General features: G+C 48.9%; 1 protein-coding gene across 2 annotated transcripts in view; it reads left to right on the top strand.

Moving 5' to 3' along the window:
• The window catches only part of MROH1 (maestro heat like repeat family member 1), a 2,813,132-nt gene that overhangs the window by 1,041,666 nt on the left and 1,744,426 nt on the right, over positions 1-27,040 (top strand). For both annotated transcript variants that reach the window (XM_069621886.1, XM_069621885.1), the window contains exon 19: positions 1,179-1,286. In XM_069621886.1, coding sequence (XP_069477987.1) covers positions 1,179-1,286 — 108 coding nt within the window. The remainder of the gene's footprint in view (positions 1-1,178; positions 1,287-27,040) is intronic.

Genomic DNA, 27,040 nt, shown 5'->3' with positions numbered 1-27,040 from the left:
ATGACCCAGAGACCAGTGATTGATTACTACTGAGAAAGACAGATCAGAAACGAAACTGATACTGATTTTTTCTTTACCGAGGATTCCCGGCGTGACGACGGGGAATTTTCATGAGCATGTGAATCCATGCCAGACCCATGCTGGAGAACAGTTACAGGTAAGTAACTTGTTCCTTACCGAGACATGCAGGTTGCAGGCTCTTTCGATCTTTTCTTTTGTTCCGCAAAGGCAAGCTCACTCTTAGTAAACCCTTCTTTCCTACCCAAAGTGATAATCCATTTACTGGTATTTGTTCCACTCCCTCATACTTTTAAGTTAGAGGAGAAATTTCACAGCTTAGACCACAGGAGAGCTCTGTATGAGTCAATATTGGCATTTTGACCTGTTTTTCATTGTTTACTTGGCAGATGTATTTTAAAAATGTATAGTGTTTTGAGAAATGAAGTTCCAAAAAGTCTACAGCACATTCTACGAGAAGTGAGGGCTGATGAAAAAACTGCCGGTTGCATTTCCTCCTAGTAATCTTCCCTCATACGTAATTGTAATTGGTTATTTATAACGCGCTTAATACCCAGAGGTTTTTAAGCACAGGCCCGGGGATTGAACATGTGTTTCTCTGCATCGTCTTGCTGCCAAGAGGAGCGCGTTGCCCCTGAGCTATGATCGATTATGATGTCATAGGTCATTTATAATGCGCTTAATACCCAGAGGTTTCTAAGCGCAGACCCGGGGATCCAAACCTGTATTGCTCCCTGTCATCTTATTTCCAAGGCAAGCACGTTGCCCCTTAGCTATCCTCCTGAGCCTGTTGTGGGGTAAGGTCCAGCTTTGGGAGTCTTATAAAGATTAGGAATCTCTAGGAGGAATGCATCAACTAGAAGAACACATAGTGTTCTTTATGATTGATACGTATGTTCCTCCCACATATTGCTCATCTCCCTTCCGACATGCCCTGCGCATTTATTTAATATACTTCTTTATTGGCATTGTGAACAAATGTAAAAATCTCCCGCTAAATTTGATTACATCAATAGGATTGTTTTTTTCATTAACAAAATCGTGGTAAAAACCCCAGCGAAAAAACATCCCGCCATGAAATGACAATGAACCGTAATTTGTTCTTCATTCCTTTTCATTTCTATTTTCTCCTATAATTGTTTTTCTTGGGTTTTTTGCAGTTTCTTGGTGATTCCCTGAATGCAGTTTCAGATGATTCCTGGATTTGCCAGCTCGCTCAGGAAATGGGAAAACGACTCCCCTGCTATAATTGCCTCTTTGTAGAAAAGGTATGTGGATATGTATTAGTAGGCCTGAGCAGGTTCTTCCCAGAGTGGGCTTGCTCATTAAATTGTAGTTCTATTTTAACTAGTTCTTTGCAAAACACCAGTGTATACGTATTGTGTTTCAAGTATGTTTGTATTGTCTCTTTGCGTTCAAATATTGATTCAATGGGCAATTGAGTAGCATTATATAATTCTTCTTTGCAGAAAGTGCAAAGAAAGTTTAATCTGTCAGCCGGATGAATAAAGAGTTAACTTGCACTTGAGCATGCTGTCAAATACAATCTCTTATTTAACTTTGCTTCAGTATACACAGGCTACAGGAAATTATATGGCTTACTGCTGCAGCCAGTACCAGTTACAGGGCACATAACACATTTACATCATCTGCTGCCATGAGAAGGAAAATGTAGGTAATCTCTTGACGTAGCTGATACATCTTATGGGAGTTCCATGCACCAGCCACCCTTCCCAAGAATAAGCCGCCCTAGATAAAGCAAACTGTCTGGTGATGCCTCCCCTGATGGGTAAGGGGGTGTTAAGAAGTGGTTGTGGAAAGTTTGGAGGATTTTAATAGCAACTAGCTAGAGGTTTAGCAAGTGGTCATGGCTAGGTATAGGGTTGGGACAGTGCAAACTCTGCCGTCCGGTTACTTGCGTGTTGCAGTTTTATAAACAGATGTATTCATCAACTAATTATTCCACACTCACACTGGGTAATTCCTGCCCTGTTGTAGTAACCTACTCATAGGCACATATAACCTTGCTATGGTGTTTTGGGGTTTTGGTGGTGCTCCTGGGCCGAAAAGGGACAAACCCTATGGCTCCTTCCACTGACCCCTGGCCCTAGTATATTCTACAGGGCCATATTGGGAATCAAGCCACAGATGGCAGTGTCTCTGTCCAGACTGGTGCTCTCGCATGGTCCTGCACCTCGTGTTCTTTGTCTTGGAGCTTGGCCAGATATGGTGTTAGGGAGAATTTTCATTTCTGTGCCAGTTCCCTACAAGCTTAGAGACCCTTAGCTCTATTGCTGGACTTAGGACTTTTTAATTTTAGACCTTTTTCTCCCTCTGTGTTTTTGCCTGATTTGGATTTTGTGTTTTCACTGTTTTTGGAGTCAGTCAAACTCCATAGTTATCTGCTTTTTGTATGGTGACACACTGCACCTTCAGTGCAGTGTCACTGAGAAATCCCTTGGGTTTCTCTTAAGGTGTACATACCTTTTCTGAAATTGACTTTACTTACCTTTTCTCTTTGTAGGTCCAGCACACACCATCTTATGTGCAGTGCTGGGGGGTTACTTAGTGGCCCATTATCTTACTTTTTCATGTAACATTTATGTTACCCTCGCTATCTTAAATGGCTGGTGGCAGTGGTTTACTTTTTCCTACCATTGTGCTTTTCTACAGCAGGCTGAAACCTCGGCTGCCGTACAGCACCCTCAGCTGCATTACAGCACCCAAGGGTGACCATTTTGTAAAAATGGTCGCTGTCTTCTTTTTTCACCATTTTCTGTTTGAGGTCTTTCTTGGCTTTTACTCTGTGCGGTAAGACAGGTTTGAACCCTTTGTTTTGCCTTTGGCGGGCTTCAGCCCTGAAACCCGCCCTTGCGCCAGTGTGTCTGGAAGGACAGGATGTGAGGGAGGGTACCGAAACTCCCCTATCCTTTGTCTCTAGGAAAGCCTGAATGAAACTAGTCCCGATTGGCTGGCTGGCTGTCCAGAAAGGATAGCCACCCTGCTGTGTGATTGACAGCCTAGGCTGTGCATGAATGGGAGAAACCTGCTTAAAAGGCGAGGTTCTTGGGACTACAGGCAGAATCGACCACTGGAAGAAACTGAGAAGAGAAGCCTCTGCAACCTCCTGGACCTTGAATTTCCCAGTGAAGCCCTGCTGCTATGCTGCCCTCCTTTTTCACCTCGACAGAGAAGCTCCGGACGGAACAACTTATCCCCTTGGGTTAGTGGGACCAACTAACCCTGAGACGAACTCCTATTGTGCACCATCCCTGACTTGCTGTGCCTCGCCGTTGCTACAGAAGCCCAATTCAAGGAGTCGAGTGTCAATAGTCAAGTGCAACATCTGGCGCGGAACAAATCCGGCTAAAAGCTCCAGGAGTCTCCTAAGGTCCCTCTAGAAGCAAGACCTCCAGATCCAGAGTCCTCCCACCAGAGTGCAGGACCGAGGGAGCACAGAAAGTCCAACCGGTGTCCATTGTTCCGCATCAGTTCTGTTTGCTAAGCACTGAAACACGAAGTGACGCTGATCCGAACAAAACCTGTAGCTGCTGACGACGATCCAGAGCACCGCTGCAGGAGCCCTCCAGACGTCCTCCCTCTTGTCCCCACGACTGAGGCTCAGGAACCAGGGCCTGCTTGTCTGTAGCAAGATGAAATCGAGCTGGACTCCTTTCTTTTAACCAAAAGTACTTTTTCAGGCTTGTGGGTACTTACCTCCCCACCTTAAGTCGTGTGGTCTCACTTGAGACTTTCACCTGCTTTACTTTTCGAGTTGATTTCAGCTCCCTTTGCACAGGCTTAACAGCTTGTGTTCCGAAAAGTGATTTTTCCTGAACCCTCTAACTTTATGCAATACTTTTATCGAAGAAGTGCATGAGATCCATAGACTTCATCCGAATGACTTTGGCTGTCTTGACCTACTAAAGGCACTCTTCTAAATCCATTGACTTTGATATTGCTTGTCCCTCATAGGTTGTAGCTTGTTGTATACTGTTATTGCTGGGACATGCTTATCAAGACTTCATTTGAGGATTCAGTTGTCCTCACATGTTTTGAGAAACTGTTCTACCCTTTTTACTTCCCTTAACTCTTCCTTTCTGCAACTCAGAATTTACAAAAGTATTGTTGTGATATATAAATGCAAATTCGAAGGGATTGGGTCCTCCGACGTATTCCATATCTATGACAGTAATCACCACAGCTGTGCTGCTTGGGAAAATCTTTCTGGGTCCTGCGTCGATGACGTCGATACACTGTCCTCAAGGGCCTCCGTCGAGCCGACGTCAACGGATGTTATAAGTAGGACGCACAACGCCCATAGCCTCAGTTCCGTTTTTTCCGCAAACGTGTTCGCTTCGGAGATCTCGGCGCGCCTCGATTCGTCTGAGTTCTGTTCTTTCGGTTCCTCGAACCTGTTTGTTTTGTGAAGTTCGTCATGTCTTCATCTTCTTCTACCCCGCGGCCAGGTTTTAAGAAGTGTCGGGACTGCGGGTCCAAGATGTCGCTAACGGACACGCACAACGCTTGGCTTTGGTGCCTCGGGGAGGCCCACGACACGGATGACTGTGTGGAATGCCAGTCGCTTACTTCGAAGGCCTTGCGGGAACTTAAGAAGAAGCTTTCTGTAGGTAAGGTGGCCAAGCCTCGGAAGCCAAGGTCCTCTGGGCTTTTCGACTGACGATTCGAGGGGAGACTCTCCGTGTCGTCGTCGGTCCGGGAGGTCTCGGTCCCAGAGTAGGTCCCGCCATTCCTCTGCCTCTTCGAGGCACTCGCGGAAGCGCTGTCATCGGTCGCCTTCCCGGTCCTCATCTGAGGACGCCGCCCGTCGGCGGATTGCTTGTCCCACCAAGCATTCGACTTCTGAGGAATGGGCTTCCTTTCGTAAGGAGATGTTGGCGATCTTTGAATCACAGGGCTCCGGTCCGTCCGCGCCTCCGAAAGGAGCCGGCCGTGACCGTACTAGAGACACCGCTCGAACGCCTTCGGGCTCGGGTGGTCGGCACGTTTCGCAGGAGAGGTCCCGCTTGGACAAGGGGAATCGTTCTAGTCATGCCCGTTCCAGGTCCCGGTCCTCGACGCCCTGGAGACCGACGGAGCCTGTGAAGTCTTCTAGGAAGAAGACATTGACGCCTTTGGCGCTGAAGTCGTCGAGGTACTCTCCCGAGGCTCCGCCTCTGAGGAAGTCGTCAACGCCATTGGCGCCCAGGCTGTCGAAGGACATGCTCGGGGCTCCGCCCTCGAGGACTGTGTCGAAGCTGTCGGTGCCACATTCGATGTTGACGCCGATTCCCTCGACGCCTTTCGAGCCTGTTTTGTCGGAGGTACCCCGTGGCACGGTGGAACCCCCTAGAAAGGCTCTGGCCAAGGCTAAAAATGTCTTTATCCCTTATTCTGTGCCCACATTCCAGCCTCTGGATTATATTTCTGAGGTGGATGAGGGTTCTGAGGATGGGTTGGTTCCTGATATGGTACCAGACGAGATTATTTCTGGTCATAGCCAGATAGAAGACCTGAGTCAGTCGTTGCACGATGCCAGTGGTCTGGACACCTCTCCGGAGGTGGAGTTCTGTCAGCCTGAGCCTGGCATCCATGCCGAGTCCTCCTATCGGTGCCTTATGTCGAGGGTCACAGATTATTTGGGGTGGTCTGCGCCACCTGTGGATTTTCTGCAGGATGGCCTGACGGATATCCTCGACCAAGGTCCACCAACTGACCCGGTACTGCCATTCCATATGGCTCTGCAAAGAAGGGTGGCAGCGGCTTGGACTGCTCCAGAGAGTCTCCCGGCAGTGGGCACGTCTTTGCCGCGAAAATACCGCCCAGCCAGTAGCGACCCCTGCTACTTGACCACGCACCCCACTCCGGAGATTTTGGTGGTGCAGGCGGCTACGGCCCCAGCAAAGCAGGCGTCGTATCCTACCATCCCTCCTGATGGGGACGACAAGCGTTTTGATGGCTGGGCGCGAAGAAAGTGTTTTCTTCAGGGGGTATGGCTCTCCAGGCAGCCAACTCCGTGTGTGCCTTGTCACGTTTCACGCACACTCTGCGGAACTGTATTTCCTTAGCGGCTGAACATATTTCCGAAGGGGAGGAACGGGATGGTTTTCTTGCTATTATACAGGATGGCAAGGATGCCATGTGTGAGTCAGTTCAGTTGGGTCTGGACATGGCAGATTGTGTCAGCCGGTCCATGGCGGCGAGCACCGTAATACACAGGTTTGCGTGGTTGCGGAAGTCAGGGTTTGCTCCTGATGTGCAAGCCAGGCTCCTCAACATGCCCTTTGATGGTGAACATCTTTTCGAGGGGATTGGGTCCTCCGACGTATTCCATATCTATGACATGTAATCACCACAGCTGTGCTGCTTCGGAAACTTTTTTCCTGGCGTCTGCGTCCTGCGTCGATGACGTCGATGTACTGTCATCGAGGACCTCCTCCGACGTCATCCGATGTGATAAGTAGGACGCACGACGCCCGTAGCCTCAGTTCCGTTTTTTCCGCGAACGTGTTGCTTCGTGTTTCTCGGTTAAACGCCTCGACTCTTTGGAGTTCTGTTCTTCTCGGTTCTTCAAACCTGTTCGTTTTGTGAAAATCCTTCGTGTGAAGATGTCTTCTACTTCGTCTTCGACCCCGCGTCCGGGCTTCAAGAAGTGCGGGGAGTGTGGGTCCAAGATATCGGTGACGGACTCGCACGACGCCTGCCTCTGGTGCCTCGGGGAGGCCCACGACACGGATGACTGTATCGACTGCCAGTCGCTCACGTCCAAAGCCTTACGCGAACGTAAGAAGTTGTCGGTAGTTCGGGTGTCCAAGCCCCAGAAGTCGAAGTCTGCGGGGCTTTCGACGGATGATTCGAGGGGTGACTCTCCGCGTCATCGTTGGAAGTCTTGTGGGTCTCCTTCTAGGAGTCGGTGTCGCCACTCCTCAGCCTCTTCGAGGCATTCTCGGAAGCGCCGACACCGGTCGTCTTCCAGGTCCTCTTCGGAGGACTCTGCCCGGCACGTCGATTACCCCACCAGCCGTGCGACGCCGGAGGAATGGGCTTCCTTCGGGAAGAAAATGCTGGCGATTCTTGAGTCGCAGGGTACTAAGCCGTCCGCGCCCCCGAGTAGGGTCGGCCGTGAGAGGTCGAGAGACTCCGCTCGCAAGAGTGGTCGGCACGAGTCACGGGAGAGGTCCCGTTCGGACAAGGAGACTCGTTCTCGACGTACCCGTTCCAGGTCCCGGTCCTCGACGCGTTCGAGATTGTGTGCACCTGTGAGGTCTTCGAGGAAGACATCGACGTCTGAGGCGTCGAGGGCGTCGACAGGCTTTCTCGAGGCTCCGGCTCCGAGGAAGCCGTCGACGCTCAGGTCGTCGAAGGACACGCTCGGGGCTCCGGCTTCGAGGGCTGTGTCGACGCCGCCGATGCTGGAGGCGCTGCATCTGACGTCGACGCCGATTTCGTCGACGCCGATCCTCTCGGCGCCGATGCCGGTTCTCTCGACGCCGGTGCCGATTCGCTCGACGCCATCGACGCCTTTCGTGTCGGAGGTACTCCGTGGCACGGGAGGACCCCCTAGGAAGGCTCTGGTTAAGAGCAAGCACTCTCGGGTGCCTTCTTTTCGCCACCTGGAGTATATTTCAGAGGCGGATGAGGATTCTGATGGCCTGGTTCCTAGTCAGGTTCCAGATGAAATTGTCTCGGGCCATAGTCAGTTTGACGATTTGAGGCAGTCACTGCATGATGCCAGTGGACTGGACACCTCTCCGGAGGTGGAGTTTTGTAGGCCTGAGCCTGGCTCTCATGCCGATTCCTCATACCAGCGCCTTATGGCTAGGGTTTGAGTACTTGGGATGGTCTGCTCCCCCAGGGGAGTTTGTGCAGGATGATCTGACGGACATCCTTGATGTTGGTCCCCCAACTGACCCGGTACTGCCGTTCCATATGGCTTTACAGAGAAGGGTGGCTGCGGCTTGGACTGCTCCGGAGAGTCTCCCGGCGGTGGGCAGATCCTTGTCGCGAAAATACCGTCCAGCCAGTAGCGACCCCTGCTACTTGACCAGGCACCCCACTCCGGAGAGTTTGGTGGTGCAGGCGGCCACGGCCCCGGCAAAGCAGGCGTCGTACCCTACCATCCCTCCTGATAGGGACGACAAACGTTTTGATGGCTGGGCGAAGAAAGTGTTTTCTTCTGGTAGTATGGCGCTTCAGGCGGCCAACTCCATTTGTGCCTTGTCTCGTTTCACGCACACTCTGTGGAACTGTGTTGCGTTAGCGGCTGAAGATATTCCCGAAGGGGACGAACGGGATGGTTTCCTTGCTATGGTCCAGGATGGTAAGGATGCCATGTGAGTCGGTTCAGTCGGGTTTGGACTTAGCTGAATGCGTCAGTAGGTACATGGCGGCGAGCACCGTGATACGCAGGTTTGCGTGGTTGCGGAAGTCGGGGTTTGCTCCTGATGTGCAGTCCCGGCTCCTCAACATGCCCTTTGACGGTGAACACCTTTTTGGCAGCAAGGCTGACGAGAGCCTTGAGAGGTTGCAGACCTCAAAAGCTGCAGCAAAGTCGTTGGGCGCTGCAGTTCGCCAACCTCCGCCTTTTCGTCCTAGGGGACAGCAGTGGAGGGGTGGTTCCTTTCGCTATTACTCGTCCTTCAGTAAAGCGAGAGGAGCTGGCAGTCAAAGGGGCCTACGCAGGGGGTACCAGAGGTGGACGACAGGGTACCCGTGGTGCCAAGGCCGCTCGGGCAGTTGCCTCTTTGCCCTCAGGTAACGCCGCAGCCGCTCCCACTCAGTCATGAGGCCATGTCCCATGGTTCGCCGGTTGGGGGAAGGCTGGCGCAGCATCTTGTAGAGTGGCAAGCCATTACTTCAGATGTGTGGGTTCTGGAGATCATAACCCACGGCTACTGTCTTCCTTTTCGGCACAGGCCTCGCGACAATCCACCGGGGAACCTCTCTTTGCAGAGTCCGGATCCGCTCCTTGCGCAGGAAATTCAAGCCCTGCTGGAGAAAGGCGTCATAGAACTGGTGCCTGTAGCGGAGAGGAACAAGGGATGGTATTCCCCTTATTTTTTGATTTCGAAGAAAGACGGGGGATTGAGACCCATCATGGACCTGCGCGGTTTGAACAAACTCCTCAGGAAGGACAAGTTCAAGATGGTTACTCTCTCTCAAGTCCTCCAGGCCCTTCAGCTTCAGGACTGGTTGGTGTCTCTCGACCTCAAGGATGCTTACTTCCATGTGCCGATCCATCCCAAGCACAAGAAGTACCTGAGGTTCGCGGTTGGCGACTCGCACTTTCAGTTTCGGGTCCTGCCGTTCGGATTGACCTCCGCCCCGAGGGCTTTCACCAAGCTCATGGTGGTGGTGGCAGCGCATCTCAGGCAAGGGGGGATTCACGTCTACCCCTACTTGGACGATTGGTTGATCAGGGGGAGCTCTCCCGAGCAAGTCCTGGATCATCTGTCCGTCACCTGCCACTCCCTTCACAGGCTGGGCTTCTCCCTCAATTTAAAGAAGTCCCATTTGACGCCAACACAGCGGCTCCAGTACATCGGAGCAGTGCTCGACACTTCCCTGGGGCAGTGTTTTCCTCCCCAGGTGAGGGCTCTTCACATTCAGCAGATGGTGCACAAGTTTCAGCATGCCCAGACGCTCCCAGCGTTCGAGTTCTTGAGGTTGCTCGGCCTCATGGCATCCTGCATTCTTCTGGTGCCAGAGGCTCGCCTGCGGATGAGATCTTTGCAGTGGGCACTCAAGACGCAATGGTCGCAGTCCTCCGGCAGGATGTCGGACCCCGTTCAAGTGCCGCCCTCGGTCGCCTAGGACCTTCTGTGGCGGGCCAGGGAAGGCAACTTGATGAAGGGGGCTCCATTTTGGCTTCCCTGGCCGGAGGTGACGATCGTGACGGATGCATCCCTCACGGGATGGGGAGCTCATGCCAACGGGCTGACAGTCAGCGGTCGTTGGTCTCCGTCGGAGTCCAGACTCCATATCAATCTGTTGGAGCTGAGGGCCGTCAGGCTAGCCCTGAAGGCTTTTCTGCCGACTGTGCGAGGAAAGAATGTCCTGATCCTGACGGACAACACAGTGGCCATGCACTACCTCAACAAAAAGGGGGGGGCGCAGGGTCACTTCCTCTGTGCAGGGAGGCGATGCAGCTCGTGTTCTGGGCCATCCAGCAGGAAGTTTCGATCTCGGCAGTTCATCTGGCCGGAGACGAAAACGTGACGGCGGACGCTCTGAGCAGGCAGAGCGCAATCTCTCACGAGTGGGAGTTGGCTCAGGAGATTCTCCTGGAGATCTTCGCCCTTTGGGGGACCCCTCAAGTGGATCTCTTCGCCTCCAGTGTCAACCGGAAGTGCGAAAGGTTTTGTCGCGGGAATTTCCTCCAAAAGGAGCCTTAGGAGACGCGTTCGTGGTGGAGTGGTCATTCCCGCTGCTGTACGCGTTTCCTCCAGTCCCCGTCATCCCGCAAGTGCTGCGGAGGTTACGGAAGTTCGGTTCCCGGATGATCCTCGTTGCTCCGGCGTGGGCTCGGAGGACGTGGTACCCGGACCTTCTCGACTTGTCCATCTGCCCTCCACGTCGTCTTCCCTACCGAGACGATCTGCTCTCAGGGGAGGGGGTTCAGGTTCTCCATCCAGAGGTCAGATCCCTCAACCTTCACGCTTGGCTTCTGAAAGGTTGAGGTATAAGGATTGGGACCTCCCTGAAGACGTGATGGAGGTGTTGCTTTCGGCCCGAAGGCCAGCAACAAAGTCTCTGTACCGTTGCCGTTGGCGTAAGTTTTGCGACTGGTGCAGGGTTCAGAATGTGGATCCTTTTGCATGTGACATCCCCATGGTTCTGTCCTTTTACTTTCTTTGGCCCACAGGGGCTTGCAAGTGGGTACCATTAAAGATTACCTGGCGGCGCTGTCCATCTTTAAGCGCTCGTCTGAAGAGTGTTCTTACTTTAAAATCCCTTTAATTTCACAGTTTCTGAAAGGGCTCACTAATGTGTTCCCTCCGTCACCTTTCCTGGTGCCCGGTTGGGATTTAAACCTTGTTCTTAAGTTTCTTATGGGTGCTCCGTTTGAGCCTTTACATTCTTGCCCTTTGAGGCTGTTAACTCTGAAAACTGTGTTTTTAGTTGCGGTTACTTCCGCTCGCAGAGTGAGTGAGTTACAGGCACTTTCAGTTAAGCCACCCTTCACTGTGTTTCATAAGGACAGGGTTGTCCTTGGAGTTCGTCCTTCCTTTCTTCCGAAAGTGGTGTCGGAATTTCATTTAAGCCAGAATATTTTTCTTCCCGATTTTATCCTCCTCCGCATCCTGGTAAGGACGAGGAGAGGCTCCATAGGTTAGATCCTAGGAGAGCTTTAAGTTTCTACATTTCTCGCATGTCCCGGGTCAGAGTGGACGATCAGCTCTTTATAGGTTACACTGGAAGGCGTTTGGGACAAGCTGTTACTAAGCAGACTTTGTCTCGATGGATTATTTTGCCAATTTCTGAATGTTTCCGCTTAGCGGGTAAGGACACTCCGGTAGGCTTACGGGCCCGTTCTACTAGGGGTATGGCTGCCTCTACTGCCCTGCAGAGGGGTGTTCCTATTCGTAACAGCTTTGAAGCAGCCACTTGGGCTTCGGTCCATACTTTTGTACGTCACTACTCCCTAGATTCCATCCATGGGCAGAATCTGGCCTTTGTCAAGGCGGTCCTTTACTCTGCAATTTGATTGGGCATTCTAAATGTCTATATTCTAAATGTTTTCCCTCCTCCATACGTTGGTACTGCTTTGGGAGTCTGTCATAGATATGGAATACGTCGGTGACCCAATCCCCTCGAAGAAAAAGTTACTCTCTTACCTGGTAACGTTCTTTCGATGGGATGGTCTGACGACGTATTCCATATCGCTCCCTCCCGGCCTACCCCGCTACAGAATTTCTTATGCGATTGCAGCCTACGTTTCTGCAAGGCTTTCTGTGGTCATACTGGCAGAAGATTGGTGCCACACGTTTGGGGAAAAAATTACAACTGAGGCTACGGGCGTCGTGCGTCCTACTTATAACATCCGGTGACGTCGGCTCGACGGAGGCCCTCGAGGACAGCTTATCAACGTCATCGACGCAGGACGCACAAAGATTTTCCGAAGCAACACAGCTGTGGTGATTACTGTCATAGATATGGAATACGTCGTCGGACCATCCCATCGAAAGAATGTTACCAGGTAAGAGAGTAACTTGTTCTACTATCCTTGTGATTGTAGTCACCTCAGGGTGTAGGAAAAGTGTATGAAGCTTATCCAAAGTTGATTCACTAACTAATTCTGAAAAGTAATTTCAAAGTTTACTTGAATTGTTTCAATCAATTGCCTTTTTAAAGAATGTGTATTTAAAACTGACATTAAACAAATAACTATTTATAATTGAAACCTTGAATGTAAGTGTTACTTTGCCACTTTTTTTACGGATTGAATTTGTACAACTTCATTTACCCCTCGAGATAAGCCTGGCTGCTCAGTCACACTACCAACTTGTTCAGTACAGACCTATACCAAAAGTTGTTACCTAATACCAAGCAGATACGTCTTGTGTCATTTCACACAGTGTGACTGCACCAATTCCTACCGAACACATGGCTAGTCCTGACATCTACATCAGTTATAAAAAGAAACCTTCATGAACATGCCAGATACTTTCATAGAAAATGCTGTTTCCACGTTCTTCAGTTTGAATAGTTTTTCAGCTTTGTGTGATGAGCCAGGAATGAGACACGGACGCAGTGGATTTATGGTGGTCGTTATAAACTTTTATTGAAATTATATGGGTTTGGAAAATGCCTCACTGTTCTAATTTAGGAGGTATTTCCCTACCTCAACCACAACTAAGTGTCAAGATGTCCACAGCAAAAATGTCCTGTGTCCGCAATCGTATCCTAGCCCTCACATTCTAAAAGTAACTATTTAAGGGTATTGTCTTTTGCATACAAAGTACACAAATGTTCAAGCTCAACAAAAGTTCCAAATGTATAATGTTCACAGTTCCAGAGGGTATAGCTCCCTTCCCCTGGATTCTCACTACCAGAACAGACGTTCTCTAACTCCCTTCTCCTGTGTTGCAATTCACTTTATAGGAAATGATTCCCTTCCCCAGGCCTTTTCCACATTCAATACAATGTCAAATCTTAAGGGCACAAGTCTTTGAATTTATGAAGCTCCTCAAGAGTCAAGGTAAGTTTTTAGTATTTATTAATGATGAGTAGGCCCTCCTGCCCAGCTAGCTAACTTACCAACAGTACACTCACAAGATCATTTATATTCTCTAGTATTGAACGTTGGGCGATTCCTTGTTTCCCAGGAAACTCAATAACATTACTTAACAACTGCATTGCAACACAATAAACAAGAGAACAGATGAATTAATATGACAAAACAAATGTACAATGACAGTACTCCTACGTCCCATCCCCTTTCCTCCATCCTCGTGGGCATCCCCCAACTTGGGGACGGTACCGGAACCTTTGGCAGCAAAGAAATTGAGCTTCCCCTTTAAATTTAGTATAGCGCATGGGAGCGCCCTACCCCCTAAAGCCCCGCCCTCCGCCACCTCACCTCAGTCCCTTTTTCCGCATGGACTGTCGGACCTGGCAGATAGGTGTGGAGACTTTTTAAACGTTGCGCTTGCTCCCCATTGTTTTGTTTTTCAATCTTCACCACCCTTCGGTGCCTCGTCCCCCTGGCGCATATTGGCTGCAGGAGGATTTATGAGATGTGCGACCGCTCGTTCCTGGCCTTAGACCCCCAAACACTCTGTATTGAGTGCCTGGGGCCTGACCACCACTGGGACGCGTATACGGTTTGCAGCTCTCTCGGTCGCTGTGCATTGAAGAATTCTGTTGTGATGTTGGAGGGAGATCTTCCATTCTTCTCCAAGTCATCTTAAGTTCTTCGTCTCCAGGAACTCTTGACAAGACAAGGTAGGCCTTTTGTTCAGTATGGCTCCTTGGAATCCAGTTCTGACAGACCAGAGGCCTTTGAGGCTACCGGCTCCCAAACCGGGGGGGCTCGGGGACTCTTCTGGGCGTTCCGTGGGCAGACCCGAGGCCGTCAAGGCTACTGGCTCCCAGGCCGAGGGGCTCTACTGGGCGGTCCACAGAGGGGCAGTCAAGTTTGTCCTCTTCTTTGGCCCCGAGGGATCGTCGTGTTCTACCTTCAAGAGTCAGTCCTCGGCACGATCCAGGACGACTACCGGCATAGTGGGCAGGGGCGCATAGCCTACCGGAGCTTCCTCCGAGGTTGTGAGTCATTGCATTTCAACTAACAGCCTGCAGGCCGAGGGCTCAGTGCCCACCAGAATGAGCTATGACGTTGACGCTTCAGTTTCAGGTTCAAGACCCAAGACATGCCCTCTAATGTCGGAGCCAACACGTGGCACCGGTCTTCGCGCCCTCCCACTCGGGCATGGCGCGAAGCACGAAGATGGAGAATAGGCACGCAGCAAAGCCTGCTAAGCAATTAGCCATGTTTGATTCGAGTCTTGGTGCATCCGTGTTCTCGCCCATTGAATGGGACCTGCAAGAAAGTTCAAGTCCCCTTGCCTCTGGAAGCAGCGGCGACCTGTATGGTAGAGGCAGGTGGTCCTTCGCCACCTTACGACTATGCGGCTCACGTGCCTCAGTGCTTCGATCTGGAGCAGAACCCTATCGCTTTCGATGGAACTCAGCGCTTTGGAGGGCCCTCTGGACCCTGTGGCTTGCAAGGACCACTTCTTTGAGCGCATCCTTCTTCTCATGCGTTCCCGCAGATGACGGGGCTCCTCAAGGACATTGTGAAGGAGCTTATCCCGCACCGCAAGTTGTGACACCCGGCCTCCTCCTCTGGGCCTCTGCCTGTTCCTCCTGTGCTGCCGGTGCCAGGGCCTGACCCTCGCCCAGTCAAGGCCTTGCCGGTTGTCCAAACTCCTCTGTCTCCTTCTGTTCCACCACTGCCTCTCCTTCAGCAACCATTGGATATTTTCCTACTCAATCCTCTACCCCAGAAGAATGTTATGCTTTTGTGATTTATACCACCCACTGCTTCCAGTGGTGTCATCTTCAGTTGCTCTTTCGGGGGGTTGGAGGGGGGGGGGGTTGCTGAAAACTGGGCTGGTTTAGTGGGACAAAGAGGTATGGCGCATGAGAGCCTTTTGCTGTGCTGTTGGTGGCTTCAGTTCGGAAAAACCGTCACTGGGTTTGGTTTGCTTCTAGATGGTATGGGGGTAGGTGTTGCTTTGTGGGTCTGTATGGGATTGTTTTCTGTGTCTGGCATAGTGCTGGAGATTTAGGGTGTTGGGTTGAGTAACTTTGCTGTGTGATTTTTCGGTTTGTACTTTGGTAGGGGTATCCATGTGTTGTATTTGGCAGTTGAGTTAGTAGGAAAGTTGAAGGTTTTTAGTAGGGATAGGGGTGAGGGAGGTATGTGCGTTCTTCTAAATTGCATTGTTTAGATCATGCTGAATTCCTTGTTTTGCAGTTTGTCATTATTGCGCTTCCCTTTCGTTGGGCCAGTCCAGTTTTCTTTTCTTTTAAAATTCAAGTTTGATTACATTTTCAAGCACAGAAGGGAAAATGTAAACACCAAGAGGCCCAAAATAGGGACGCAGTAGAACACAAATCTCAATAGTCTCCAAGCCCCCGCACAGCGTGTGAATAATAACAAATAACACAGTAAAGCACCCAATTAGCTACAGTCTGTCTCATTAGGCAACTTGGTGTACAATCTCTGCTAAATCCTCCCAGGGGGATACGGCCGGCCACCGCTTGTACCCCCTGAAAGCCCAGTAAACACAGGTACCTCACACCCTCATATATTTAGTCTGGAACCCTAACATGGCCATTTCCACCTGGGCACTGCCCCCTTGAAGGGCTGTTGTAATTCTTTCCATCCAATTAATGTCTTTAGCTTTGGACACGAAAAAACAACAGGGTTAGTTAGGCTTGAAAAGCCGGGAATGCAACTGCCTTCCCAAACCGTAGAAACATACTGGTACACAAAAAACGGTTCTCTGGGGAACAAAGGTCTGCTTGCAAGTGAAGGCAACAAGAAGTGATTGTGGTTCTTGTAGAGTAGTCCCAAAATGTGAGACACAAGATGGTGAGCCCGTCTGGCCCTCAGGAAGGACACCCTGTCCCTGCTGGGGGGACGCTTGTCCCTAGACAGCGGATGGTGTAACGCCTATCTAAGAGGGATAGAAAGAGAGACTGGCCCTAGCTGTCTGCATGTGGTTCTCTGTACACCACATTCAATTCTATAACCAGCAGCCTAAACAATGAAGGGGGGGGGGGGGACCAACGGTATTGTGGGTGAATACGAGAGGGGGATTAGATCTCGTAGTAATGAACCAAACTGCTTTGGTTGGCACGTAAAGGCTAGAGACATTGGGATTTAGGCAATATTTATTTACCCTGATGGCTCAACACTCTCCACTGAACTCAAAGAACTCCGCTCACAGAAAAGAAAAGCACTAAACTCCTGGCAGAAATCGCCTTCCCCAGCTACCCTATCCTCCTACAAAAAAATCACTGCCCAATACAAAAAAGCCATAATCACAGCTAAATCAGTCTCTTATAGTGATAGAATTGCTAATGCAAGCTCCGAATCTAAAGAACTCTTCGCCATTTTCAACAAACTCACCACACCGGCCACCAAATCACAAGACATTGTTAAAGACCAAATCTGGTGCAACTCCATACAATCTGCCCTGTTAAATAAAATTGAACTCCTACAAACAAAAATTAAGGAGCACCACAAAAACCTATCACTGCACCTCAAATCTCCCACCACCACGAGCCACATGCCCACCCCTAGCTCGGGGACCCCATCCACCAAAGCCCCCACCACCCCGTTCAAATTCAGGGAAGTCACAGAACACGAAGTTATTGAGATAATGAACAAGATCAAACCATCCAATTGTGAAGGAGATCCCTGCCCGCCAGTCTGATCAAAGACTGCACTGAAACACTCGACCCCTTCCTTAAATCATTCATTAATGCCTCTTTTAATACCAATACTGTCCCTGACAGTCTAAAAGAAGCCTGGGTGCGCCCGCTTCTAAAAAAACCTACCCTCGACCCAGAAGTAGCTACCAACTACAGGCCCATCACCACTGTGACTTTCCTGCTCAAGATTCTGGATAAAATTGCCTACACACAAATCCAGGATTATCTCGAAACCAACCATATCCTAGGCAAAAGACAGTCAGGCTTCCGACCAGGTCACGGAACAGAGTCAGCCCTACTTGATCTGAAAATACAACTTGCAGACACTATGGATAAAGGCAAACCGGCACTCCCTCTCCTACTGGATCTATCTGCCGCCTTTGACCTTGTCAACCACGATATCCTAGGCATGCACCTAAAAAATGAAGCACACTTCTCCCCGGAAGCCATTGCATGGGTGGCCTCATTCCTAAATGGCAGACTCATGAAAGTCTTCTCAGACACTGCCTCGGCAACCCCTACTACCATCCACTGCGGCGTCCCCCAAGGTTCCTGCACCGCCCCCACTCTCTACAATATATTCACCCTTCCTCTCTTCAATGACCTCGACTGTCGTAACATAGCATACACCAACTACGCAGACGATACGCAGGTACTACTCCCGCTAACTGGGATCTACGAAGAAGATGCGACAGCATTAACCAAAATCTACACAGCCATCCAAACTTGGATGGCGGCCAACGGCCTCTGCGTAAACGGGGACAAAACCGAAATCCTCATAGTAGGGACCAATGAAATTCTCAACAAACTCCCCCCAATACAAATCCTTCAACATCGACAACTCCACCATCACAGTCTCCAAGACTGTTAAAACCTTAGGTGTTCACCTAGATGCCTCACTATCATGTCTCGCTCGGTCAACGCCATAGCCTCTTCCTCAGCACTCACCACCAAGGTGATAAATGCTGTCAAGCCTTTTCTCTCCACTAAAAACTGCCTGTCCATCGCCAGAGCCACTATAGGTACAAAACTAGACTACTGTAATGCCCTGTTCCTAGGCACCTCCACCCACAACCTAAAAAAACTCCAAATCACGCAAAACAACGCGCTCCGGGCAGCGCTGTCCATTGCAAAAAGAGAACACATCTTGCAAGCAAGGAAAGATGCTCACTGGCTACCCGTGAAAGAACGCATACTTTTCAAAGCCATGACCATCACCCATAGATGCCTCTCCCTGGATGCCCCACCCTATCTCGCAGAAAGAATCACACCGAAAGCCTCCATCAGACCCACCAGAGCTCACCGCACCAACATGATTGATGTCCCTACGTTTCAAAGATCCAGGGCGGGAGGAACCAGCTTCCAACACCTCGCACCTAAAAACTGGAACTCCTTACCTACCTCACTAAGGAACGAAAAATCATACCACACCTTCCGTAAAAACCTCAAAACCCTCCTATTCCGCTAAAGTCCTCCACATGCACATTCATGCTTGCATTGTAACCACAGCATAGCATAACCTCTAAACTCAATGTTTATTACCAATGTGAAACGTACTCTGTAACTCGGTTTTCATCTGTAAACATATTCCTATGTTTGTGTTCAAGACTAAGTCTGCTGTAACAGCGCCACGATGCCCCAGGGCAGTTTTGTGCGCTTTATAAATGCAAATAAATAAAATAAATAAATGTGTGCTTAGACTACCTACCTATGCCTCAGTAACAGCAATTAGACATGAGCTAGGCCTCGACTCCCTATACACAACAATGCTATGGAGGTCAATCAGTATGGTAAGGAAAATAGATTTAACCGATCCTGCACCTGCCTATAAGAGTTTAACTGCTTCAATGCAACAACCTCATGAAGGGCTGCTGAGCTGTTGGATCAATAAAATAAAGCAAACTGTCGATTCTGCCGACATCAAGTGGGAAACAGTGATGGCTATTCCACAAATAGCCAAACTAAAACTAAGGCAATGGAGCTGGATACAGAACTCAGAAAATCGAGCTGGTATGAAGACCGCGTTGGATTTAGGACTAGCAGAGAACAGTTTAGATCATTTGCCTAAATATTTAAAGCACTTTCCCTCCAGATTCCACCGAAATAAATTCCTGCGTCTATGACTAAACATATACCACACAAAAGAGATGCTGTGGGTCAGACATGATGAAAAACAAGTGATAATACTTGTAGATTTTGTCAAGCGTCAGTAGAATCCTTAAAACATTTAATAATGGAATGTGAGGAATTGGTACAAGCTCGTTCACTGTTTTTAGGAAAGTATGCTCCTGTAAATGAAAATGTAGATGATTGGTGGTATAAGATGTTGTCTAGCATCAATGTTCATTTAACATGTGTGGTGATTAATTTCCTGGAAAAGATTATACAAAATGGAGTAATGAAAACATCAGTAGAATAGGAAAACAAAGTGTTGCTTTTGCTGCATCATAATTATCTGTTTTCTTCTTCTTTCTGAGTTTTGTGTTTCGTGTTTTGTAATAAAAGTTTGAATAAACTGCAAATTACAAATAAAAAGAATAAAATAAAAAAAAAGATAGAATTAGGTAGAAAAGGCTTAGGGCCAAAGTCAATGGGTCAAAAGTTTTTTGCTCAAGATCACACCTTTCAGGGTAATTCGCGGAAAAGTTTGTGCTACGGATTCCGGACGAGGTTGGTTGGTAGAAAAGTTAGTTCAAAGAGAAGAGAAGGACAAGCCCTCGGATTGGAGAAAGATTTCAAACACTTTCACCGCGGCTGAACGAAACGAACAACCGGATTTGCACAGTACCGTAAAACAGAGAAGAAGCTGTAGCTGAGGCGGACGTTCCTGGTAGTTCCTGCAGGCTCACGGTTCCTGAAGCGACTGTTGGACTAACAAGAAGTAGGAAGACTGGAGGGTCCTGCACTACCCAGGGAAGAAACCAGCAGCAGAGCAAGGCAACAAATAAAAGGTGCTCTCCTTAATACCCAAGCAGGGTCCGACCTTCCTGGCTATCCGGCCCACTGTAGCTCTGTACAGCGAATTCGAGCAGAGGAGGGGTCCTGGCTTGCAGTTTGGGCGAACTGGTTAGTCCCACTAGCTCAAGGGAATGTAAAACAACGTGAGCCTGGATATTTGAATTATTCTTAAAAGGTATACAAGCCCCACGGGGTGTGGGCTTTTGCTAAAAGGAGAACCTGTGGTGTATGGGTTCTTTTTTAGTTGTGGCAGTAGCCCCTGTTGGTCTTGGGGATATGATATGGTGTTGTCGTGGAGCCACAACAGGTCTGGTCGACCGGTTTCGATGGTTCACAGTGGTTTTAGACCATCATCTTCAGGACGCGACACACTTCATATATTAGTCAACATCTTCCTGCTGGCCTCAAAGTGGGGCAGCAACAGCAGGCTGCTTGGGATCCTGGAGAGGAGACGCAAAGAACATTGCAAGAGGGGCATAAGTCTTCCTCACAATGCAATGTTGCAGAGTGATATGTCTAGAAACTGCACAGAATCAAGTCACGTGGCTGATTAATGTTTGATTGTTAATTTATAGGGCGCCAGAAAACCCTTGGTTAGCTGGGCGCACAGTAAACAAGAATGCTTAGAACTTGGTTACAGGTTGCAGATTACAGGTTGTTGGTAACATAAATGCTATCTAGAACTAGGTGTGCTCATTATCTATTTTGGAGCATATCCGCTGTTAATTGTCTGGCTGAGAAAACTAGACAACTTGGCCCAGGAGGATAAGAAGGGGGCCGGGGGGCGGGGAGGAGACCAAAAACGTGGGGAGACGAGTGTTGCAAAATGGACCAATATTACAAAAGCTTGCTGTCCTGGCCGAAAGTAGGCATGGCTTTTTGCAGAGTAAGAAAAGGATCGCCTACCTGGATGTACGACAATGGTCCAGGAACCAGATTGTGAAAGAGGGGAAGTCCAATTACCCTGCCGATCCAAGCCTGCAAAAGAGGGGAATAGGCAGCGTGAGCTGGTGCTGCCTGTGCGTTTAAATGGACAAATGGTCCTTAAGTGAAGGAAGGTTAGAGGGAAGAGAACGTACCTTGTTAGATACTTCAGACACAAACGCTGCAGCCTGCTCATTCGGGAAGCGCCGATGTCTTTGTGAGAGGCTGCAGCGGTTGTTTTGCTTCTGCGTGTGATGCGCGGAGGGGGCGTGGCTTGTCCCATTGGCAGGCGCGCGGCCATTCGGGTGGTGCCGAGTCAGGGGTGTGACCGGCACCCCTCCTTTCTACGCACGCTATTTCGGAGGTGTGCGTACGCAAGGCGAAGGAGGCGTGGTCATGCCTACAGGGGAGGGTGCGGCCCTGGGCAGTGTACAAAGGCTGGGGTGAGCAGGACAACGGCTAAATCAAAGAATGATGCGCGGCTCAGCTCGTTGCGCTAATGCCTGCGTGTGAGAGGAAAAACTCTCTATTGGTGCAGGAGCCGGAGGCTGGGGCAGAGCACCTATGTGTATGATATACACAATAAAGGGAGCTGCTCCGCATTCATACTGGCAGAATGTAGCCCTAAGATGTATGGGCTGGGGAGCTGCATGCTTGTTACATGGTTGGCACAGGATTGTCTAGTTAATCCAAACCCCAGATTGATATGAGGAAATCTATATAAATGTATGGCGGTGCCCTGCATGTGCTGTCACATATTAATCCAAGGGCGAAGCTCATGTGTGCTGCGCCCACTGGGGAAAGAACTAACAATGTGTGGCAGGTGGCTGGAAGGTTGGGTGGAGTGGGAGAGCTTCAGTGTTGTAAGACTGCAAGCTCCTGCCACTGCATGGCCTTGTACAGGCCTTTTTTTGCACGTATCTAAACGAAAAATCAATTTTTGTTCCTGAGTGAAGAGCAATGCATGATAGTTCCCTCCCCTTTTTGGGCGCTTGATTTTCTCCAAAATGGTCCATTGGAAAGTTTCAGCTGTGTCTCCCTCAGCCAGGAAATGTGGAACCATCGGTGCTAACAGTTTTTTAGTCCGAATGCATGATCTGTGTTCGATCATTCGTTTCTTGACCTCGCGGGCAGTCATCCCGATGTAGCCCAAGTTGCACGGACAGGTGATCATATACACCACTCCTTTGGTATTGCAATTGGTGAAATGTTTTTGGACCCGCGGAGTGGTCCACCCGATGTCTACAGTGGTACTGTACTGCGAGTGGTCTGTTTACACATGGAGCAGAGCCCGCATGGACTATGTCCCACTGGGTGGTACAGGTTCCATAGGGTGCCTTGCATGCCTGGCGTGGCGTCTGCATCTAAGCTTACTGTGTTAACCAGTGCGTCTCTCAAGTTCCGTCTTGTTTTGAGTGCGAACCGTGGTGGTGGTATGGTGGATGCACCTGTGTTGAGGATAGGCCATAGGGACTTAATCTCCTTTTTTATTTTGTTGAGCAGCGGAGAGTAACTCAGTACTGCAGTGATCATTTGGTCCTCTTTTTTTCTTCTGATGTTGTTCCTGCATGCATGGGATGTGTCTTGCCCTTTTGTATGTATTATGGACTATCCTCTGTGGGTAGCCCCGCTAGATGAGTTGTTTTTTAAGGATTTTAGCCTGAGCAGTGTAGTCGTCTCTTCTGCTACAGAGGCGACGGTAGCGCAAGAATTGTCCAAACGGTAAGTTGTCTTTGAGGGATTGTGGATGTTAGCTGGAGTTTGTGAGCAGTGAATTCTTGTTGGTGTCTTTCCGGTAGACCTTGGAGATGAGCCCTCCTTCTGACGCAGAGATTGCTAGGTCGAGGAAGTGGGTCTGTTTTCTGTCTTTTTCCATAGTGAATTGGAGGTGGATGTTCTGCGCATTGATCCATTCGTGGAATGCCTTGAGTTCTTCATTGGTGCCTTTAAAAATGACGAAAATTTCGTCTATATAGCGACGCCAAATGAGCAATTTGTCACGGAGCGGAATGGTAGGTGGATATATGTGCTTGAGCTCGAAAGAATTGACATACAGGTTGGCCAAACTGGGTGCAAAAGTTGCACATGTGGCAGTGCCACAGTCCGGTTGGTAGAATTGGTTGTTGAACACAAAGTAATTTCTTGTGAGGGCTATCTCAGCCAGTGAGGATATGAAGCTCGATGGTACCTCATATAGCTCAATACCTGAGTCAAGGAGTTCTCTGAGCATGATAAGAGTGTCCTGTTGCGGAATCTTAGTGTAGAGAGATTCGATATCAATGGTTACTAAACAGTCAATTTCCGGCTTCAATGGAGTCGTGGAGAATGAGCATGGCTGTTGAATCTTTAACATAGGATTTCATTTTAGGAATTTCGTTCTTAATGAAGAATTCTACATATTGTGATAAAGGTTCCAAGATGGACTGTGTATCCCTGAGAAGATCAGTCGGCCAGGCATAGGGAAAATGCCCTAGTGTATTTTGGGCAGGGCGTATAAGGCCGGAATCCTTGGATGCTGGGGTGCCAGGAAAGATGCTTCCCTTGAGCTCAAGTATCCCTCTGCTTCAGCTTCTTCTACGATAGCTGCTATCAATGCCTGCAAGGAGGCTGTCGGATCACTGGGAAGGAAGTGATAGCTAGTATTGTCGCTGACGAGAGCGTTCCTTCAGTTGTTGGTACTTGTCCCCATCTCACCCTGTGCATGGTTCTGTTCACAGAATCTGTCTTTCAGGTCTTCTATGCGCTTCTCAGCTGCACTAACATGGTTATGGTGTTCCGCAATACACTTTGCCATTTTGGAGGTGTTGGCTTTAAGCTCTCTGGTCAGGAAGGACATAAGTTGTTGTATGTCCACCTTAGTAGCCCGCACAGCTCCATCTTCCAAAGAGTCCTTTGACATGTGAACCTGGGCCTCCATCTGCGTGACCTGCTTCTTCTCCCTTCCATCATTAAGGGTTTTAAAGTCTGCAGTCTGGCCACTCCTGATCTTGCCTGGAGTCTTGGACCTGGCCCCCACGTGCCATCCTGTCACGTTGTTGTACAAGCAGGTGTGTGCCCTCTGTTCGCATTACACTAGCCCCCTGCATGTAGTTGCAGCTAAGTATAGAGAAGATGTGATGGGAGCCTGTCAAGTCTTGTCTCCACTCAACACTTTTCCCTGAAGAGCACCGCTGCCACAGGCCCAGAATTACCTTCAACTGAGTGGTCCCACCAGAGCACCCACCACCTGCTTCTCATGGGGTATGCCAAATCTCCAGACCTCCCCTCCATCCTGCGCAGGCTCTCCGCTCCTTATCTCGCACTCCTGGATGTCATGCACATGCAGCAGGGCCCTCTCATTCACCGGGCCTACGCAGTTCCTGGCAGCAGCCTCGGGTCTCAGGTCGCGTTCAGCAGGCTCTCACAAGCAGAGAGGCTGAATCCAATGCCTCCCTCTCCCACCCCCCCCCCCCCCTCCATGTTGCACCGCTGAGCTTTTATGCCGGCACAACCCTCACTGACTCTCCACTCGAAGCTCTGGGGCCTGGATCCTCCTTCCACTCATGTGGCGGCCACCCTCCTGGTCCTCCCCGAATATGATTAGCTGGGGCAGCCTCGATTCTGGCGTGTCCCTCACTGGCTCACCCCGCAATGCTCTGGGGCCTGGCTCCTCCACTCATTTGGCGGCCGTTCTCCTGGACCTCCCCGCGTGCGATCGACCGGGGTCACGCTGGTCCTTTCCTCCAGTGGTACACTCACCGAACGCCCCCAGGCGCTGTACTCCAGGTCTGTTGACAGGGGTATTTTACACAGGCATTTTAATGTGGTAGGGTTGGGGCTGGGCGGCTTCAGACCAGGGATCATCCCGGATGTCACTGGTAACCAGAACGCCATGATTCCCAACTTCGCCACGCCCCAGCCCGCAGCACTCTTAATGATGCTTGCTAGCAAGAATGTAAAAAAATAAAATTATTTATTTAGGCCTTTCTACAACACCAATTAAAAATAACTGGTAAGCATGCAATACTAATTTATACACAATCAGTTTTGGGGTACTCTGGTTACAGAGCACCAGCATTTTACTTTTGAAAAGCTTTGGCACACTTGTTCAGACTACCTTCAAGCTGGAGTTTCCCCAAGCCCAACAATGGTAAGGATCTGCACCATTATAAGGGATGGCCAATGTCTACACGGTTCTCCAGTAACACTGATGAATACCTTAGTCACTCTTATCGAGGTAAAGAAACCCCTTCATATGTGTTTTCTACATTTAAACAAAAATGACTTTCATCACATACAGATACAATGCTAAAAGATACAAATTCCATAAAACTTCGATATACAGTAATTTACTGTTGCCTTGTAAATATGTACCTCAAACAAGAACAGTACTCTTCTCAATTTTTCAAAAGGCTGAGAGACCACTAATACATTCAATAATTTGGTATTCACATATATTTCATGAGAAATGTTACATATGCATGTTATATAGTTAATAATTTCTTGTTCAATGTGAGCAATACCACATTAGCAAAAGTTTTATTAATAGGATACTCCCATGTTGACACCACACTACCTACGCGTTTCTAGACCCTCCATCCCATTCATCAGGTGTTAGGACAGTTTTTCTGAAGTCCAACTAAGGGCTTAGAAAAACCATTCAACTGAGGCAGTACAAGAATCCACTCTTAGTATAAGGCTGTACCACCTGAGTTCAGGGTAGCGTAGACAGAGCAGCCAGGCTTATTTTAGGAGGGAGAGAGGGCAGTAGACGCAGTACACGTGAAATTGTAATACAAATGATCCAAAGAAACACAAACACTATGTATTGTAAAAATAAAGTATGTATTTAAATACAGGTAGGCCCAGATAAATCTAGGGGTTAAGTAAGTACTAACACATTATAGGAAATCACAATATAAAACACAACACTATACTTGAAAGTACACAGACCTAAGTATAGACCTTATTTGGAAAACCTAACAGTAGTTCTAGGGAAGTCAGAACCTTGTTATACACATTTAGTATAGGTCAAGCCTATTCTTTGGGCGTAAAAGACCAATGGTTACTTTCAGATTACATTCAGTAATACAAGGGCAGTAGGCCCTTCCAATTGTACAGTGACTCTTGGAACAAATCACATAAACAGTCAACTGGACAATATACTTTTGGCGAATAGTGAAACACTTATCTTAGGTGCAGTAAAAACCTATAACTACTTTTGTCATAACACACAGTTATACCAGGTGAGTAAAATCTCAGGCTGTAATATACAATTACAGATGCTTTTGAAATCTGGGAACCCCAGATTGAGGTAAGCAATAACTCTGGTAACTTGTTTTGGATGGCACACAGCTAACACAAGGTAAGTAAAACCCACATACTTTAACTTCACAATGAAGGGGAAGTAAAACCCAATGTCACACTTTACTGAATAGTTATTTTGGGTAGGCAACAACCTAATGTAGACCTATTTAGGACAGGCTAGCAGCAAGTCAGGGGAAGCAAGAACTAGTTGGGGGGACACTCATACAGTTATCAAAACTGGACTAACCTGGTGATACCAACAGTTGAAGGACACTCCTACAATTACCCTACAGGAATAATTTGGTGAAACCAACACATTACTTTTGTAAATAGGCACAACCTAATCACAGGAGAGTAAACTACCTTCACATCTACTTTCTATTAGACTGACAAAACAGTGGCTAAGGAAGAAAAGATGTTAACCATACTTTTAAGAATAGTGCATCCCACATTCCAGATCAGTAAGAACTTTTGTAACTGTTCACTCTTAGAATTACAGTTACCAACCACCGACTCTTTATACAAGTAAGTAAAACACTTGATTTCTTTTCTAGGCAGAAGTTCCAATCCCTTCAAAGTATTTCCCTTATTCTTGGAGCATGAGTGTTCTCAGTGGCAGAAGGCGGGTCACTAGGACTAGTGGCCAACAGGTAGTGTTAGAATTAGTTCTTTAGTAGCAAAAGTCAGAGTTCCTTAGGAAAACTGGGCAAACAGGGGAGTACTTTACTTTTAGAGTTTGAATAGGGTCCAGGGGTTTCACAGAAGACACCCCAGCAGGGGTCTAGCAGTGGGAGTGGGTGCACTGGACGAGGGACCTCCCAATCACAGAAAACACCCCAGGACTACACAGAAATCCTAAAAGGCTTAAGGTAAGTATATACCCAAGCCAACACAGTATCTCCGCAAT

The sequence above is a fragment of the Ambystoma mexicanum genome, chromosome 5q (assembly GCF_040938575.1).
Source record: "Ambystoma mexicanum isolate Mex_15411 chromosome 5q, UKY_AmexF1_1, whole genome shotgun sequence".
In the NCBI taxonomy this organism is placed as follows: Eukaryota; Metazoa; Chordata; class Amphibia; order Caudata; family Ambystomatidae; genus Ambystoma; species Ambystoma mexicanum.
The sequence above is the reverse complement of the archived record's forward strand: the minus strand, read 5'-3'. Positions and strand labels throughout refer to the sequence as shown.